The sequence below is a fragment of the Primulina tabacum genome, chromosome 5, assembly GCF_025594145.1.
Source record: "Primulina tabacum isolate GXHZ01 chromosome 5, ASM2559414v2, whole genome shotgun sequence".
Classification (NCBI taxonomy): Eukaryota; Viridiplantae; Streptophyta; class Magnoliopsida; order Lamiales; family Gesneriaceae; genus Primulina; species Primulina tabacum.
In genome coordinates, this window is record NC_134554.1 from 3,731,023 (window position 1) to 3,748,188 (window position 17,166).

At 35.7% G+C, this 17,166-nt stretch overlaps 3 protein-coding genes across 6 annotated transcripts; 2 read left to right on the forward strand and 1 right to left on the reverse strand.

Moving 5' to 3' along the window:
* The first annotated feature begins 7,307 nt into the window (after positions 1–7,307).
* Positions 7,308–9,626, forward strand: LOC142544587 (protein SPEAR3-like). Of its 2 annotated transcripts, none has more exons than XM_075651620.1 (5): positions 7,308–7,722; positions 7,867–7,950; positions 8,618–8,685; positions 8,975–9,062; positions 9,169–9,626. In XM_075651620.1, exons 1-5 carry the CDS (start codon positions 7,498–7,500, stop codon positions 9,280–9,282), a joined length of 579 nt encoding a protein of 192 aa, XP_075507735.1. In that variant the 5' UTR covers positions 7,308–7,497; the 3' UTR covers positions 9,283–9,626. The 2 variants fall into 2 exon arrangements, with proteins under 2 accessions (XP_075507735.1, XP_075507736.1); XM_075651621.1 differs by having other exon boundaries at positions 7,870–7,950.
* Positions 9,627–12,074: 2,448 nt separating this feature from the next.
* LOC142545608 (putative aldehyde oxidase Art an 7) lies at positions 12,075–14,890 on the forward strand. Its single transcript, XM_075652876.1, has 2 exons — positions 12,075–12,777; positions 13,437–14,890. Exons 1-2 carry the CDS (start codon positions 12,097–12,099, stop codon positions 14,781–14,783), a joined length of 2,028 nt encoding a protein of 675 aa, XP_075508991.1. The 5' UTR covers positions 12,075–12,096; the 3' UTR covers positions 14,784–14,890.
* Positions 14,275–17,140, reverse strand: LOC142545609 (uncharacterized). Of its 3 annotated transcripts, none has more exons than XM_075652878.1 (3): positions 15,464–17,140; positions 14,596–14,814; positions 14,275–14,454 (listed from the first exon to the last, which is right to left on the reverse strand). In XM_075652878.1, exon 1 carries the CDS (start codon positions 16,988–16,990, stop codon positions 16,607–16,609), a length of 384 nt encoding a protein of 127 aa, XP_075508993.1. In that variant the 5' UTR covers positions 16,991–17,140; the 3' UTR covers positions 14,275–14,454; positions 14,596–14,814; positions 15,464–16,606. The 3 variants fall into 3 exon arrangements, with proteins under 3 accessions (XP_075508993.1, XP_075508992.1, XP_075508994.1); XM_075652877.1 differs by having other exon boundaries at positions 15,446–17,140; XM_075652879.1 differs by having other exon boundaries at positions 14,275–14,459; positions 15,446–17,140.
* Between the last annotated feature and the right edge of the window lie 26 nt (positions 17,141–17,166).

A 17,166-nucleotide genomic window follows, 5' to 3' on the forward strand; every position in this document is an offset into this window, starting at 1 on the left:
ATTTTGTTGGATAAAAAATATCAAATAAATACAATATTAATATCCAAATGAGAGACAATTTGATAAGTTACCAAACATACGCTGAGCCACATAATCTGAATTAATTTTATGTGTTTATAACATGTTAAAAGTCTCTAGCTCTCCTTTATTTTATGACACAAAAAATTGTGTGAGGCAGTCTCACGAGTCGAATTTTGTGAGATAAATATCTTATTTGATCATCCATGAATATTGTATTAATTTTTATGCTAAGAGTATTACTTTTTATTACGAATGTCGGTAGAGTTGACATGTCTCACAGATAAAAATTCGTGAGACCGTATCACAAAAGACCTACTCTGGAATTATATATGCTAAGAAGAAAAGGGAGAAGAAGTAATGAGGCATGATCATACTATATATGGTTCGATTTGAAGCAACTGATTTTATTTAATTTTTGAAGAAATGAAGCAATTAGTATTTAAACTCGCCACATCGAAAAGGCATGATTTCATATACGGAGCAATCAATTTTTATATGTATTTAAAGAAATGTGAGGATTCTTAATCACACTTTTCCACAACTCATAAAATATGACCCACAAATCGTGCTTCGAACAACTCGATTAGATTTAGCGCATGGAAACTCTATTTTTAAACTAACATACTATATATTTTATGCCCAAAAAAATTTTGTGACTGTGAACCGTGGACCAAGTAAAATTCTTGGAACCAACAATTAAGGATATCTATCCCACTCAGATTCCTTAATAAATCCATTTGCACAATTTCTAATTTAATTATAATTACTAATTATACATCTAAATTCACTCTTGAATATGAGGCAATTATCATGTGACAAATCATTATATCAAATCACATAGTGATATACATTTTATAATAGTTAATTAAAAATATCCTGCGCCTAGCTAGGTGGATCAATTTTACCTTGAACCAGTTCGATCCTATTGCATTTTAAAGAAAAATATGATCGCACAATACTTCCCTAATAAATCGAAAATAATGGAAGAAGTTGTGAGTGATTCGATAATCCTCATATATATGACATGGTGGATTTTTTCATATTAAATATCATGAAAAATAGTTAATCTAGTATGTCAAAGTCGAGTCTCAATCTATTAGCTTTGTTTTTTTTACAATGTCACGTCAATATTTTCTGGCATCGAGTTCGCGCTTCAACGAGCTAGAAATGATTAAAAACCCAACAAAACAGAATTACATGACTAAGACTCGGTTTTAACAGGTAAGCGGATAAAAAATGGAAAACATGGTAGCTTATAACCATATGGATTTGATAAGTTTCCTTAAATATCTTATTCGTGCAAGACTGATTATGAATCAACTCTCATGTCTAACATCTTTGTAGCCTCTTAAAACAATAATACATGGATTAGCTTTGATAAAAAAATATAGAAATTGTCGGCAAGCAATTGTGAATGCATTAAATGCATGTCAGGAGTCAGAAATTGGGCAGCTGAATTTTAAACATGGGTTGGCAATTTCGTGGAAAGATGGAAGATCACACTGACAAGGGGTTCTATAAATAGAGCTCCCCCCTTCATTATGAAATTATCCCTTCTTCGAGTTTTCTCTCATCTTATAAGAATTTGAGTGCTTAGTTCTATAATATTTGTGAGGTGTTTTGTTATTCTGTATTAAGAGAGTGTGTATTCTTTTTGAAAATACAGTGAGTGAGTTGTACACCACAAAATATTATAGTGAAATTCTTTTCATCTTGCCCGTGGTTTTTACCCTAATAATTTTTAGGGGTTTTCCACGTAAATCTCGGTGTTTATTCTTTATTTTTGAGTTTTATTATCTCAAATTTCGCATGTGGGACCAACAAGTGGTATCAGAGCCTTGGTTTAAAATTTCTTAAAATTCTGAGTATGCTCTGTGGTTGCAGCCTAAACTGATCTTCCACATCAGAAAAGATTTTTTGAGATTTTTTATTTAAGGCGGGATTATTTTGTCCAGTCTACTAAAATTGTTGTAGACATAATGGCGGGAAGGTACGACATAGCAAAATTCAACGGAAGCAATTTTATGCTATGGAAAATAAAGATACAAACAGTTTTAAGAAAAGAGAATTGCTTGGCGGCTATTGGAGATAGACCGGTGAAGATTACAGATGATGGAAAATGGAATGAGATGAATGATAATACTGTTGCCAATTTACACTTGGCTATAGCAGACGAAGTTCTGTCAAGTATCTCTGAGATAAAAACAGCCAAAGTTATCTGGGATACTCTGACAAAGATGTACGAAGTCAAGTCGCTACACAACATGATTTTCCTAAAGAGAAGACTTTATACTCTTCGGATGGCGGAATCTTCATCGATGACCGACCATATCAACACACTCAATACTCTATTTGCCCAACTCACTTTCATGGGGCATAAAATAGGGGAAAATGAACGTGCGGAGCTTCTACTTCAAAGTCTACCAGATTCATATGATCAACTTATCATCAACATAACCAACAATATTCTTATGGGCTTTCTAAGATTTGACGACGTCTTAACTGCGGCTCTCGGAGAAGAAAGCCGGCACAAGAATAAAGAAGATAGGTTGGTAACCTCGAAGCAGGCAGAGACGTTACCGATGATAAGAGGAAGATTTATGGACCGTGATTCCAGTGGAAGCCAAAGGCGAGATAGATCAAAGTCAAGAAGTAAGAAGAAAAATATTTACTGCTTTAAATGTGGCGGTAAAGAGCACTTCAAGAAAGAGTGTACGAGTATCGATAAAAGTTCTCAAGGAAATGTGGCCAGTACTTCAGGCAGTGGTGAAATATTATTCAGCGAAGCAGCAACTGTTGCAGAAGGCAGACACAAATTTTGTGACATATGGATTATGAATTCAGGAGCGACGTGGCATATGACGTCTCGGAGAGAATGGTTTGATCATTATGAACCAGTCTCAGGAGGATCTGTATTCATGGGAAATGATCATGCCTTGGAAATCGCTGGGGTCAGTACTATCAAAATTAAAATGTTTGATGGCATCATTCGCACCATACAAGGGTACGATATGTGAAAGGACTGACGAAGAATCTTTTGTCCTTGGGGCAATTGGATGACATCGGGTGCAAAACTCGTATCGAGAACGGGATCATGAAAATTGTGAAAGGTGCGCTTGTGGTTATGAAGACGGAAAAAGTTGCTGCAAATCTGTATGTACTTTTGGGAGAAACACACAAAGAGGCAGAACTAGCTGTTGCATCAATTGGTTCAGGAGAAGAATTAACAGTGTTATGGCATAGAAAGCTCGGGCATATGTCAGAACGAGGGTTGAAAATTCTCTCCGAACGGAAGCTGCTGCCGGGACTTACAAAAGTGTCATTACCCTTTTGTGAGCACTGTGTTACCAGTAAACAATACAGATTAAAGTTTGGCACTTCTACTGCCAGGAGCAAAAGCATATTGGAGCTGATTCATTCGGATGTTTGGCAAGCACCGGTTGTATCCCTAGGAGGAGCGAAATACTTTGTCTCGTTCATTGATGATTTCTCTAGGAGATGTTGGGTGTATCCAATCAAGAAGAAATCAGATGTTTTTCAGATCTTCAAAGATTTCAAAGCGCGGGTTGAACTTGATTCAGAAAAGAAAATCAAGTATCTAAGGACTGACAATGGAAGAGAATATAACAGTGACGAATTTGATGCATATTGTAAACATGAGGGCATCAAAAGAAAATTCATGACGGTTTACACACCTCAACAGAATGGAGTGGCGGAGCGGATGAACAGGACCTTGTTGGACAAAACAAGAGCTATGTTGAGGACTGCAGGTCTAGAAAAGTCATTTTGGGCAGAAGCAGTAAAAACCGCTTGTTATATTATCAATCGTTCTCCTTCAGTGACGATTGATCTGAAGACTCCGATGGAGATGTGGACCGGGAAGCCGACATATTATTCTCATTTGCATACATTTGGAAGTCATGTGTACGTTCTGTATAATGAGCAAGAAAGATCAAAGTTGGATTCGAAATCCAGAAAATGTATCTTCTCGGGTTATGCTGATGGAGTAAAGGGGTTTCGCTTGTGGGATCCTACTGTTCACAAGCTTGTCATCAGCAGGGATGTTATCTTCGAGTAAGATAAAGTAAAGGGAGACAAAGGCACACCGAATTCAGAAACTACTATTTTTCATGTGGAAAATAAGACGGGCGAAGGTCAAGTTTCTTGTGAAGCAGTACCAGAGCACGAAGAACAAGAACATGTTGAGTCTGAGGTTTCTAATGTGAGGCAGTCAACTCGAGACAGAAGACCACCAGGTTGGCTTTCAGATTATGTCACTGAAAGCAACATTGCATATTGTCTATTTTCAGATGATGGTGAGCCATTGAGTTTCCACGAGGCTACTCAAAGCTCGGATGTATCTTTGTGGATGATAGCAATGCAAGAAGAATTGGAGGCATTAGACATGAATAAAACTTGGGATCTTATTACACTACCACGAGGGAAGAAAGCCATCGGTAACAGATGGGTCTATAAGATCAAGCGAGATGGCAATAACCAAGTGAAACGGTATCGTGCTAGATTGGTGGTAAAAAGGTATGCTCCGAAAGAAGGCATTGACTTCAATGAGATATTTTTCCCTGTGGTTCGGCTTACAACAGTCAGAGTGGTGTTGGCATTGTGTGCGGTGTTTGACCTACATCTAGAACAGCTAGATGTGAAAACGGCGTTTCTTCATGGACATCTTGAAGAAGAAATCTATATGCTCCAGCCAGAAGGTTTTGCGAAAAAAGGCAAAGAGAACTTGGTTTGCAGGTTGAAGAAATCTCTGTACGGTCTCAAACAGGCGTCGAGGTGTTGGTACAAGAGATTTAATTCCTATATCATGAGCCTTGGATACAACAGACTGAGTGCAGACCCTTGTACATATTTCAAGAGGTCTGGTGATGATTATATTATTTTGCTGTTGTATGTGGACGACATGTTGGTAGCAGGCCCCAACAAAGATCAGGTCCAAGGATTGAAGGCACAGTTGGATAGGAAATTTGATATGAAGGACTTGAGACCAGTAAACAAGATTCTAGGGATGCAAGTTCACCGAGATAGAAGTAACAGAAAGATTTGGCTTTCCCAGAAAAATTATATGAAGAAAATCTTGCAATGTTTCAACATGCAAGATAGTAAGCCAATTTCGACCCCTCTTCATGTTAACTTCAATTTATCCTCCGAGATGTGTCCTAGCAGTGAAGCAGAGAGGATGGAGATGTCTCGAGTACCATATGCATCAGCAGTGGGAAGTTTGATGTTCGCCATGATATGTACAAGATCGGACATTGCTCAAGCAGTGGGAGCAGTTAGTCGGTATATGGCGAATCCTGGACGAGAGCATTGGAGCACTGTTAAGAGGATCCTTAGATACATTAAGGGTACCTCGAATTCTGCATTATGTTACGGAGGATCGGATTTTACACTCAGGGGCTATGTCGATTTAGATTATGCAGGTGATCCTGATAAGAGAAAATCTACTACTGGTTATGTGTTTACACTTGCAGGGGGAGCAGTAAGCTGGGTTTCAAAACTGCAGACAGTTGTGGCATTATCTACAATAGAGGCAGAATACATGGCAGCTACTCAAGGTTGCAAGGAGGCAATATAGATTAAAAGGTTATTGGAGGAGATCGGGCACAAACAAGAGAAAGTATCTTTGTTTTGTGATAGTTAGAGTGCCTTGCATATCGCAAGGAATCCAGCTTTTCATTCCAGGACGAAACACATTGGAGTACAATTTCATTTTGTGCGAGAAGTAGTAGAGGAAGGAAGTGTGGATATGCAGAAGATCCATACGAAAGAAAACATAGCTGATTTTTTGACCAAGCCAGTGAACACTGATAAGTTTGAGTGGTGTAGATTCTCAAATGGCCTAGCAGAAACGTAAGCAGCAGGTAATGACAAGATTGAAAAGATGTGTGGAGATGTGTTTGATTCTCAATCAAATCTCCAAGTGGGAGAAATGTCGGCAAGCAATTGTGAATGCATTAAATGCATGTCAGGAGTCAGAAATTGGGCAGCTGAATTTTAAACGTGGGTTGGCAATTTCGTGGAAAGATGGAAGACGCGTCTTCACACTGACAAGGGGTTCTATAAATAGAGCTCCCCTCTTCATTCTGAAATTATCCATTTTTCGAGTTTTCTCTCATCTTATAAGCATTTGAGTGCTTAGTTCTAAAATATTTGTGAGGTATTTTGTTCTCCTGTATTAAGAGAGTGTGTGTTCTCTTTGGAAACACAGTGAGTGAGTTGTACACCACAAAATATTATAGTGAAATTCTTTTCATCTTGCCCGTGGTTTTTATTCTAATAATTTTTAGGGGTTTTTCACATAAATCTCGGTGTCCAGTTTATTCTTTATTTTCGGATTTTATTATCTCAAATTCCGTACGTGGGACCAACAGAAATGACATTCCTTCGTTTAGATTTACGTTGATATCTTTGGTTATAACTCGAATATATTTTCCCAAGCATGAGAAAATCCTGATCCAGTTAGGACACATGATCATATCATTATAAATTATTGGGATCTTTCATTTTGTATATCATTATTTAATTTGATAGATACTTTACTAATTATAAGAAATTATATGTTTCTATATACAACAATAATGGTGTTTTTAGATATCGATCTAGATTAATTATTGAAAAAATGTAAATTATACTCATTAATTTGAATAAATCATGTTGGTGACAGGTGTCAATCCACTGTAACAATCCTAAATTTCAAGCAATTTGGATCAAAATATCATCACAGTGAATCTATATATTTTTAAAAAAGTTTAAATTTTTTTTCCTATTTTCGTTCAAATGTAATATGTTTCTTTTGTTTTGTTTTTTTTTAAAAAATCAAGTAATGATAAATACTAATGTGTGAAGAAAAGTAGACTTGATATTGTAATATATATCATATTGTAAATATGACATGAGATAATTATATTCATGTACCTAATCGTATCCAACTATTTAGAGTTAAAGTTTAGATTATGATTTTAATACTTACTTGAAAATCATATAATTCTAAATAAATTCACAAATGGATCCCTCGATTTTGAGATAATTAATACAGTAACCGACTTTTTGGGAACGAGAAAAATGGAAGTTTTGAAATATACAATTCTTTCTGTATATATATTTAAATGAAAAAAAAAGAGAAAAAAATTCTAAAAAATGATACAAGCCAACGCGCAAATAGGCGCGTGAGTGGGATCATAATTGTCAAAAGCAAAAAAAATAATTGCATATTTTATGAGAGAAATCAGAGACGATCGCGATCGACTCGTCAGATTTCGCAAGAATATATATAATACGAGGGATTTCCATCAAACTATAAATGTAAACGCAATGAATTTACACAAAATCTGATCCAGCGATACTGCAATAATAAATCACTGAAACCAGCTGAGTCTTGACAGATTAAAAGGCACGGCATCTGAATATTCCATAGCCAAACATTTTGCAAGAAATTTCATTTCCTGAGAAAACAACATGGGAAGCAATTATTTTGGAGACGGAAATAGTAGCCATGAAAGAGGGTTTTCTTCTTCTGCTTCTTCTTCATCAAGAAAAGGCAAAAAGAACGGTTCGGATAAGCCGAAACAGCCACAGAGAGGACTCGGGGTTGCTCAGCTTGAGAAAATTAGGTTACACACTGAATCGGGTCGCAATTATCCTCCTCCTGTTCATAACCCTTATGCACAGAGTTTCAGCCAGGTTTTGGATTATTCGCTTTTAACATTTTCGGTTGATTTAAAATGTGTTTTTTTTCCATCATTTTTTTATTGACGATTCATGGATGGGGATTTATGTGTGTGTGTGTGTGTGTGTATTTATATGTTTTCTTGATGATTTAATGAGCAGGAGGATATGAGATTACGAAGCTCGTATGCATCGTCGCCTTCCCATCCTCCTCACGCCTTTCCGGGAGCTAATGGAGTCTGGGTAAAATCATTTTTCCTTGGCTAATATGAGATTTATTCGATCTATATCATCATAATTTACTATATCTTGAAAAACATGTGAATAAGGATTCTGAAAGATTTTCTTGCAATATAATATAATAGGAGATTTTTGACTTGATACAGGAGATGATTTAGCTGGTGGGATTGTTAATTTGTGACCTTTTATCAATGTTACAATAATTTTCGAGTCTTTTGTACAAAAAAATTCAAAATGTCTATATGATCTTTTAACCCTAGAGGTCAAGAATTATATCCGATTTTAGGAGAAGCTCATGAGTTAACTCCTATCACGATTATAGCATACCCCTCTTTAAAAAAATCATTTAATTTATAGATTCGCTTCCTTATTTAGTACAGAAAATTGTTGTCTAATTGATCATACAAAATCTAATTAAATGATAAGATTTAAGGTTTTAATTTTCTCTTTTTCAGCTATGAATTCTGGATTTTGGGTTAATTGAGGTATGATGGATAATATAAATTAATCTATATTTGATTTGGTTGACAGATAACAGACATATATAGTTCAAAAGATCTTTGAATTTGAACCATTTCTATATTTTCCTAAATGTTTTTACTTTCCCCAATCTTGCTAGCTAATTAATTAAATTTGATAGTTTAATCTTTCAAGCACGTCCTTATTTCAGATGGGCTTTCAGGATTTAGATAGGGCAAATATCAGATATGGAGAATCCCAACAAGGCAATGTCGCAAGGTTTGTTTGTACATTTTTTATCAACTCACCTTATTTATTTCAAATCTTTTATTACATCTCATTTAATAATTTCCATAACCTTTTGTTGCCCTTTTGCCGAAAGGCGATAAACACGAGAAACGTATTTAAGGAAAAATAGATAACGCATCAAATTAATATATCAATTCTCGTTAAATTATTTGACATTTATTTATTTCCATGCATATTTATATTTTTTTTTCCTTGCACAAAATCTTAGGTCTAGAATTAACGCAATTAATTCTAAACAATTATTCTTTGAACTAAACAGATGGCCACCGGGCAATGCAGGCGTAGAACACCTATATCCTATGCAGCCAAGCATGACTACAAGATCTTTCTTGGATCCCAATGTTGAGGTACTTCGTTACATTAAAATTTATATATAAAAAAAGAAGAAGAAGACATTCGTTTAAGATAGAAATAACCTTCCATTGATTAATACCATTTTCGTGGTATCTATAGCGACCACACAATATGAATGACAAGAAAGACGGCCGGGACGATCCATTCACGTGCAACGATCAAAATTCTGAATCTAGTGGTTGTCAAGACATAGATTTGGAGCTCAGGCTGTGATCATTTGGAGAGAAAATACTCTGCGCTCATTAATCATAGACTCACAAAACCTGTTCATATATTTTCTTGTTGGATTCTATTCAAATTTCGTTCTAAATGTAGAACATGAATTTGCACTGAATGGCGAAACAAAAAAATTGCATTGTTTGGGCTGGAGAGATTGACACATTGTGCTTGAATTTGAGGTATGATCATGCAATAAATGTTGATATTTTTAATTACCAGCTAGCTTGTGCGAAAGATTTGGTAATCTGTAAAGGTAGGATTCGATTAATATAATGTTTCATGGGTTTTATATATTTTTATGGAATATATTCGGTTATATTGGTACCTAATTAATTGGGAGAAACATGTGGAGGGGCCATTTCAAGATCTTATGTTCCCTAATTATGCTCCATCTTTTGTTAATTATATATACAATTTTGTTATGCTATTCACCACATTCAATAGATGAACGTTATCTCATTGGTGGACACAAAAGTAGGTACGGTTGGTGAGCATTATAGCAATACTATATATATATATATATATATATATATAAGAATATGGTATGAAATTGAAAATTTTGCGATTTTGGTCTTATATATTTTTTTTGCGATTTTGGTCATCTATATTATCGAAAATCCAGTCTTGGTTATGTATCTTCCAATTTCAGTCATTTTTAATAAGGAGTGATGATATGTCACTATACACGTCAGCGTCACAGTAGTGCCAAATCAGTGACACATAGAAAAATGACTATAACTGTAAAAAAATCTAGTAGATTAAGACTGAAATTTGACAACATAAATAACCAAAAAATCAAAAAACAAAAAAAAAAAAAAACAAAAACAAAAACAAAAACAAAACAAACAAACATATAGAATAAAAATGTAGTTTTCCCTTTGAAATTTTATTCAAAACATTGAATTGGATTATCACAACATTTCTTCGTCCTACACCAATTTGCTATGAAATTTAAAGAAACTTTTGTGCAGGCTTCGACTTCGATTATGTCTTATTTAATATACAATTTTTAAATTTGGAGTGTCTTGGATTAACAAAATCTCTCATCCCGGGGCTTCGTGAAACTTGGGAGCATGAGAACTAAATTTATTTTATATTTTTTTCCCTATGCGAGCTTCTTCAAGATCAGATTCTAGACAAGCAAGTTTCTTATGAGTTCCAACATCCATTATTACTTTGTGTTATGATTGAAAGATGTCCCAACTTTATGAAACAAGTTTAGAAAAGTTTATTGACTTAAATTAGATTAGTTTCATTGTGTAACACATGATTTTGGTACCGTAAAGATAAGCTTTAATTCCCGACCTTTGTTTTCACTTTTTCTCTCCGGAAAAAATCTTTCTACTTTACGTTTCTAATGTATAATTTTAAATCTGATCACTTTTCAAAAATATTTGATCACTATATTATATTCTATTTTTAATACATTACATATCGAAATTTTAATTTAGTGTGTCTGAGTTTTTATAATATAGAGATGAAATGTGTTTAATTTTTAGAAGATGAATGATATATTAACTATTAATTTTTTTTAGGAGGTTCTATGTTTTTAGACTTTTTACAAGAGGGATTGATGCAATTAGGCCAAAAATATTTGTAATGTATGTTTGATATGAATGATGATTTAATTTAGGACTAATGGAATTGAGAATTTAAACTTATATACAGAATCTGTGTGCATTAGAAAAAAAAAAATTATTTTCAATTAGTCATGCTTATTCATAAACAAATTTTGTACATCCAACCCGAGCTTGAGAGCTCAAACTCGTCTGATTCATATCCTTAGGTAGTACTCTTTAATTTGGTAAGGTTGATGAGATATTAATTGATCGTTCAATCAACCAAGCAACATATAAAATCAAATTCAATTTAATTCATCGGTATTTAATATATCAAGAACCGAGCACAATCGATCATATCATCCTTTCTATTTTTTTTCAACCTCTTGTTACTAATCAAACTCAAGATATTAAATGGATAAATGGCTTATAACGTACGCACTAGAGAAATTGGGATTGAAGCATCTCATCTTTCCAATCACCGTTATGCACTATATTAGCGAATGTAATTACACATATAATAATATTAAAATTTTCAAAATTATATGTATTTTTCCACCATGTATTAGTCTACCTAAAATACCCTCACTATTTTTAAACTTTCTCTCGTATTTTTAAAAGAGTGGAACCTAATGATTATTTTATAAATATTTAAAATAATCCCTATCGCTTTTTTTCTAATATATATTTTTATTAATATTTTTTAAATTTTTTTTAGATTGTAAAATGAATATATGAATTAAAAGTATATAAATTAATATTATATCCACTATATTACACCAAGTCTATGAAAAATATTAATATACAATGAAAAATATTAATATATATACACACACATACACACACTATTATGAAGTTTTGAAACATTTTCGAATCTTCGAAACGCATTAGTGGTACTTTGTTATCTAATTCTAATCAACAATTATTTTTAAAAAATATCTACAATATATTTCAGACACTCGAAAGGTTATTTTTTAAAAAAATATTTACCAATTCCATTTTTCTAAATATCCCAACACGTTAAAAAATCTTGGGCCCACACGGAATTTTAATTGGAAGCTAATGACTTCCTAAATATATTCTCAATTCTCAGCCATAAAAAAATAATGGAATTAAAGGAAAAATTAGAAATATTAATTCCGAGCCTTGTCCGCAAAATCTCAGTTGACCTTTTTTACCCCTCAATTCCTTCTCATTTGCCACTATAAAAGTCCCATGCAGCCGAGGATATAAAGGCAACAAGAGCAAAATGAGGCAACCCCTTGAAGCTCCTTCAATGGCTAATTTGCTGAAAACTCTCGTTCTTTTTTCTCTCCTCGTCGGCTTCACCACCGCACGGATTTCATCCGTCAACCATTACGAAAGCGGTGGCACCACCGGATATGGAGAAGCTCCTCACACTGGAGAAAACGAGAACGGATCAAATGATCCACCATATTCCCAAAACACGCCAGGTGATGACGATCGTCAAGACGGTGAACCCGAACCAGAACCAGAACCAGAAGTTCTCTCGAAGAATCCCAATCATCTTCCAGAAGAAGACGGCCCCAACGGCAACGAATCTCCATCTTTGTTTCCGAAACTCCGGTTTCCATTCTTTTCATTTTTCGGGAACCCGTGGAAACCTGGAAAAGGCCAAGAAGATGAACCAGAAAATGCTGCCCCTGAAGAGGGCGAACCGGGTGCCGAATTCCTAGGTTCTTGGATGATTCACTCGGAGGATTCCGGGGTTTCTGCAATGCATATTCAATTGTTACCTAATAACAAGGCTGTATGGTACGATACAACAACTCTTGGTTTGTCTGACATAGAAGCTAATCCTAGGAGATGCAAGCCACGGGTTGGGGGAAGAAATAAGGATCCGGAGCAGGATTGCACTGCCCATGCCATAGAATATGATGTGGAGACGGCTGAAATTAGAACCTTAAAGGTTTGATGCTTTCTCTGAGTGTAATTTTTCTAAAATTGAAATTTTGCTATCTAAATATATATTTAGATCCGTCCCTTTAATATGTTGAGTAATATTGCATGCACGCATGAGAGAATCTAGGCTTTCGTACGGGAGAGTAAAGGATCATGAGAATAATTTGATATATAAGAGGGTGAAAATTATCTGCAAGATTTGAACTAATATCTTTTGACTGGGGAAGACATTATACATGCATGCATTTAATATTGAGGTAAAATGGTTTATATTTTGGTTTATGTTCACTTTGCCCCATCCTTGTCTGAACGCTTGATCAGGAAGACATATAAAGTAAATTTTGTAATGTCTATTAAGATTTATATGAACAAGAGCAGATTTTGGTTTATATATTTTTGAATGCCATGAAATTTTCTCTCTTACTTAAGAGTATATAGCAGTTGATGTAGTAGTGCTTGTGGCTTAGCTATCAAAGCATTTGAAAAAAAAAATTAAGCAAGAAATATTAAATTTTAAACGACAAAGGCAAATAGGATTTTCTGAAAATTTAAAATAGTTTTAAAAATTCATATTTTTAATTTTTAAATATATGAAATAGGAAAATATGTTGATATCTTTTTCGCACAATAATATTTTTGTACTGACTCAATTTTATATAAACTCAGATGACGTCCGATCCTTGGTGCTCCTCCGGAGCCCTGTCACCGAAAGGCGCCCTCATCTCCACTGGTGGCAACCAGGATGGTTTCCGAAGCATCCGGATATTTGAGCCCTGCGACTACTGCGATTTTAAAGAAAACGATAAGGCTCTGATTGGCAACAGATGGTATGCAACCCAACATGCCCTAGAAAACGGCAGCTTCGTCCTAATTGGTGGCCGTGCCTCACACAACTATGAAATCTTCGCCCCTGACCAGCTGGAATCTACGACCACGATGTTCGGTCTCCCTCTCCTAGCCGAAACAAACGAAATGGGAGAAAACAATCTCTACCCTTTTGTAAACCTCCTCCCAGATGGAAACCTCTTCGTTTTTGCAAACTACAAGTCCATCATTCTCAACCCATATACGGGAGAAACAGTTCGTACTCTCCCGGACTTGCCGGGTGGGACAAGAAACTACCCACCATCGGGTATGTCGGCCCTTCTCCCGATTGACCTCAATAAAAATGATGACGAGGGTAAACTCGAGGTTGAAGTGATTATCTGTGGAGGAAACACTCGAGACTCTTTCGAGTATTCTGATATGAAACGCCCAAGAAAATTCTTTGCAGCTTTTAAAGACTGTGGAAGGTTGAATCTTAACAAGAAAGGGTCTAACTGGGAGAAAGAAGATATGCCTTCGCCTCGAGTTATGGGGGATTTGCTGCTGCTTCCAACTGGAGATGTGCTGATTATCAATGGCGCTAAGGCGGGTACTTCCGCGTGGAATGCAGCAGATATTCCTAATCTAAACCCAGTACTGTATTCTCCAAATAAAAAACCCGGTCAACGGTTTAAAGAGCTGGTCCCAACAAAGATAGCCCGTATGTATCACTCGTCCTCAGCTGTTTTACCAGATGGGCAGATTCTTGTAGCTGGAAGTAACACTAATCCTTATTACATGCACGATAAAGCTCGCGATCCGATCATGATATATCCCACCGATCTTCGAGTGGAGAAATTTTCTCCACCGTACTTGGCTCCTGCGCTAAAGAAATATCGCCTGGTGATAGTTGAAGATTATTCGGACAAGAAACTTAAGTACGGAGATGAAGTTAATATTCACATTCAATCGGATGCAGGAGAAATAGATTATAACAAGATTAAGGTTACAATGTACTCACCTCCTTTCACAACCCATGGCTACTCGATGAATCAGAGGCTTCTGATTTTGAAGTTGAAGAAAGCTGGCGATGGTGCAATTACCGTGGTTGCTCCACCATCTGGAAGGCTTGCTCCTCCGGGATACTATCTTCTTTTTGTTGTTCACCAGGATGTGCCTAGCCGTGGAATGTGGGTGCATATTGAGTAGCAGACCTTCGTATCTTGATAATACGCTGTGTCTAACAAGAAACACAGAAATCTCACTGTAACCTGGTTGTTCACCGCCCTTGATTCAATAAATTAATTTGATTCTTTAACTACATTATATCGTTCACAATAGGACGAGGAATACAAGATTTCTCGAGTACTGCACACTGCCGAGTAGTCGTGTTTTCATTGTGGAGCACGACATGGTTCATCAAGACACACAGATTGCCGATTAAAACTATCTCAAAGAAAGAATGAGTATTTATTACACATGTCTAGTAACTCATGCATTAAAGAAAAAGAAAATTTATATGAATGGCCGTTTGAGAACAAAACGCAAAAAAAAAAAAAAGCAGAGCATGGATCATCCTAGCACATGTGCCTGCGGATTGAGTGAACAGATCTTGATTCTAGAATGAGGAATCCTAAAAAAATTCTATATTCTTTTCAACAATATCTGTAATTTCCTGATCTTATGTCCTCATCTTTTGATTAATCTCAATACATAACAAGTGGACGTCAAATAGCTCATGACATTGAAAGAAATTTCAAGGGTTAGCACTCAAATACCAGTTTACCACGTAAATTGCAAATCCACAAGGAAATAAGGCCTTTCAGCAACCCTTTATGAAATTACACAGTTTAACTCAAATTGTAACTCACCATTATCAAAATTCTTACCATAAATAAGAAAATTCCATTGGGGGATTCAGTCCATTCCCTCAAGTGAGATTTTCCATATTTGATAGAAATCATCCTATGGCATTGACAGGCCTTCCCAATAGTACTTCAGGATGGTGCTCTTGGCAGCCACACCCACTGAAGAAAAGCCTGACATAGGAGTCCCAAGATTGTGAGGTAACGGAGATGAGTGTATGGGAAACATTTGCAAAAGCAATCTTTACAGTTTTATAGATGCTGATCCAAAATATTTAATCATTGCATTCAGCAAGCTAGGCTATAAATTAAGGGCGGGTAAGTTGGGAGGTTCGAAAATAAAATCTTATATGCTACTTATTCAGAAGGATTTCAGTAAAGATTCCCACACTACTGCTTTCACAGGAGGGTTCACAGGAGGGTAATGTTACGAGTTTAAATCACAATATGGCAGAAAATTAAAGCAATAACAGAACTATGTATGAGTATGAAAAGGAATTAAATGTCACCACAGGGATGGTTAGCACAATAGTGTGTTCACACTAATCGACAGAATGGTGCTGACTACTGAGGACAAAGTCACAAAACAGAAGTAGGACGAGTTCCTGCAGAGTGCAGAAGAAAGGCGTTATCTGATGGCTACCAACATCATTGACATAAAAGTTCTTTGCAGTCATATCTTCTGCAGCAACATGAATGTTGGATACACATTTTTCATAGATTGTAATAATCATGAATGAAACGTCCTATATCATCCCACTTAGCTTCTATTAGCAAATATATGTTCTTCTCACCTTGTCCTCGTCCTCAATTAATCACAACAATTATAACTATGATCAGCAACTCTAGCAATAAAACGCAATTTAACAATATTAGTAAAGTAGTAACACCATAAATCATTAGCAGCAATGAAGCATGCCCGTATTTAAGTTCAGTAATCTGTGTAATATCCGAAAAGTGGAGCATCAACATAAATTAAATAATCCAAGTACCATAAAATATTATTGCTTCCTCAGTTCCTAATTAGAAAGAGTACAAGAACACCCAGAACTCTCCTCGCTATTAAATCTGAGTCGTGTATTTTTTAACTACATAGCATATATCAATACAAAACGAACTCAACAAGAACCGAGTCGAGACACGAGAATTATATCACCCACAAACCGATTACACAACACAAATATATATCCCCAAAACAATAAGCAAAGTACCAAACAAGGCCAACCCCACATGGGTTTCCTCTCCAAGAATCATCCCAAAAACTGCAGTCGCAGCAAAGGTAGTGCCATTGGTCACAGGCACAGCTAAAGAAATAGGAGAATCGCTCAAAATGGCAAAGAAAGTGGCTGAGGCTGAAAGATTTATCAGGAAAGGCAAAGTGTACTGCCAAATCAACAGAAGCTTCAGCCATTTCTTGAGTTGGGACGCGTCTGATTGAGGCGTAGATTTAAGCGCTTGGTCCCATATGAGTGCACCTTTGCGCATTAGGGCATTCGTCGCCCCCCAAACAAGGCCTATTGCCACCATCTTCTCAACATCTTTTCCAAGCATTTCCCCTTGGAGAATACGATAATACTGTAAAGTTCAGATTTTATGCCGCTTGATTTTGCCCTCTAGATGGAGCCTTCTACCATCTAATCCCTCTCTTGTTTGAAGATCTAAGCCAAACTTGTTTATTATTACCATAATTCGGATCAAATTATGTAAAGTCGTCTACAAAAATTTAC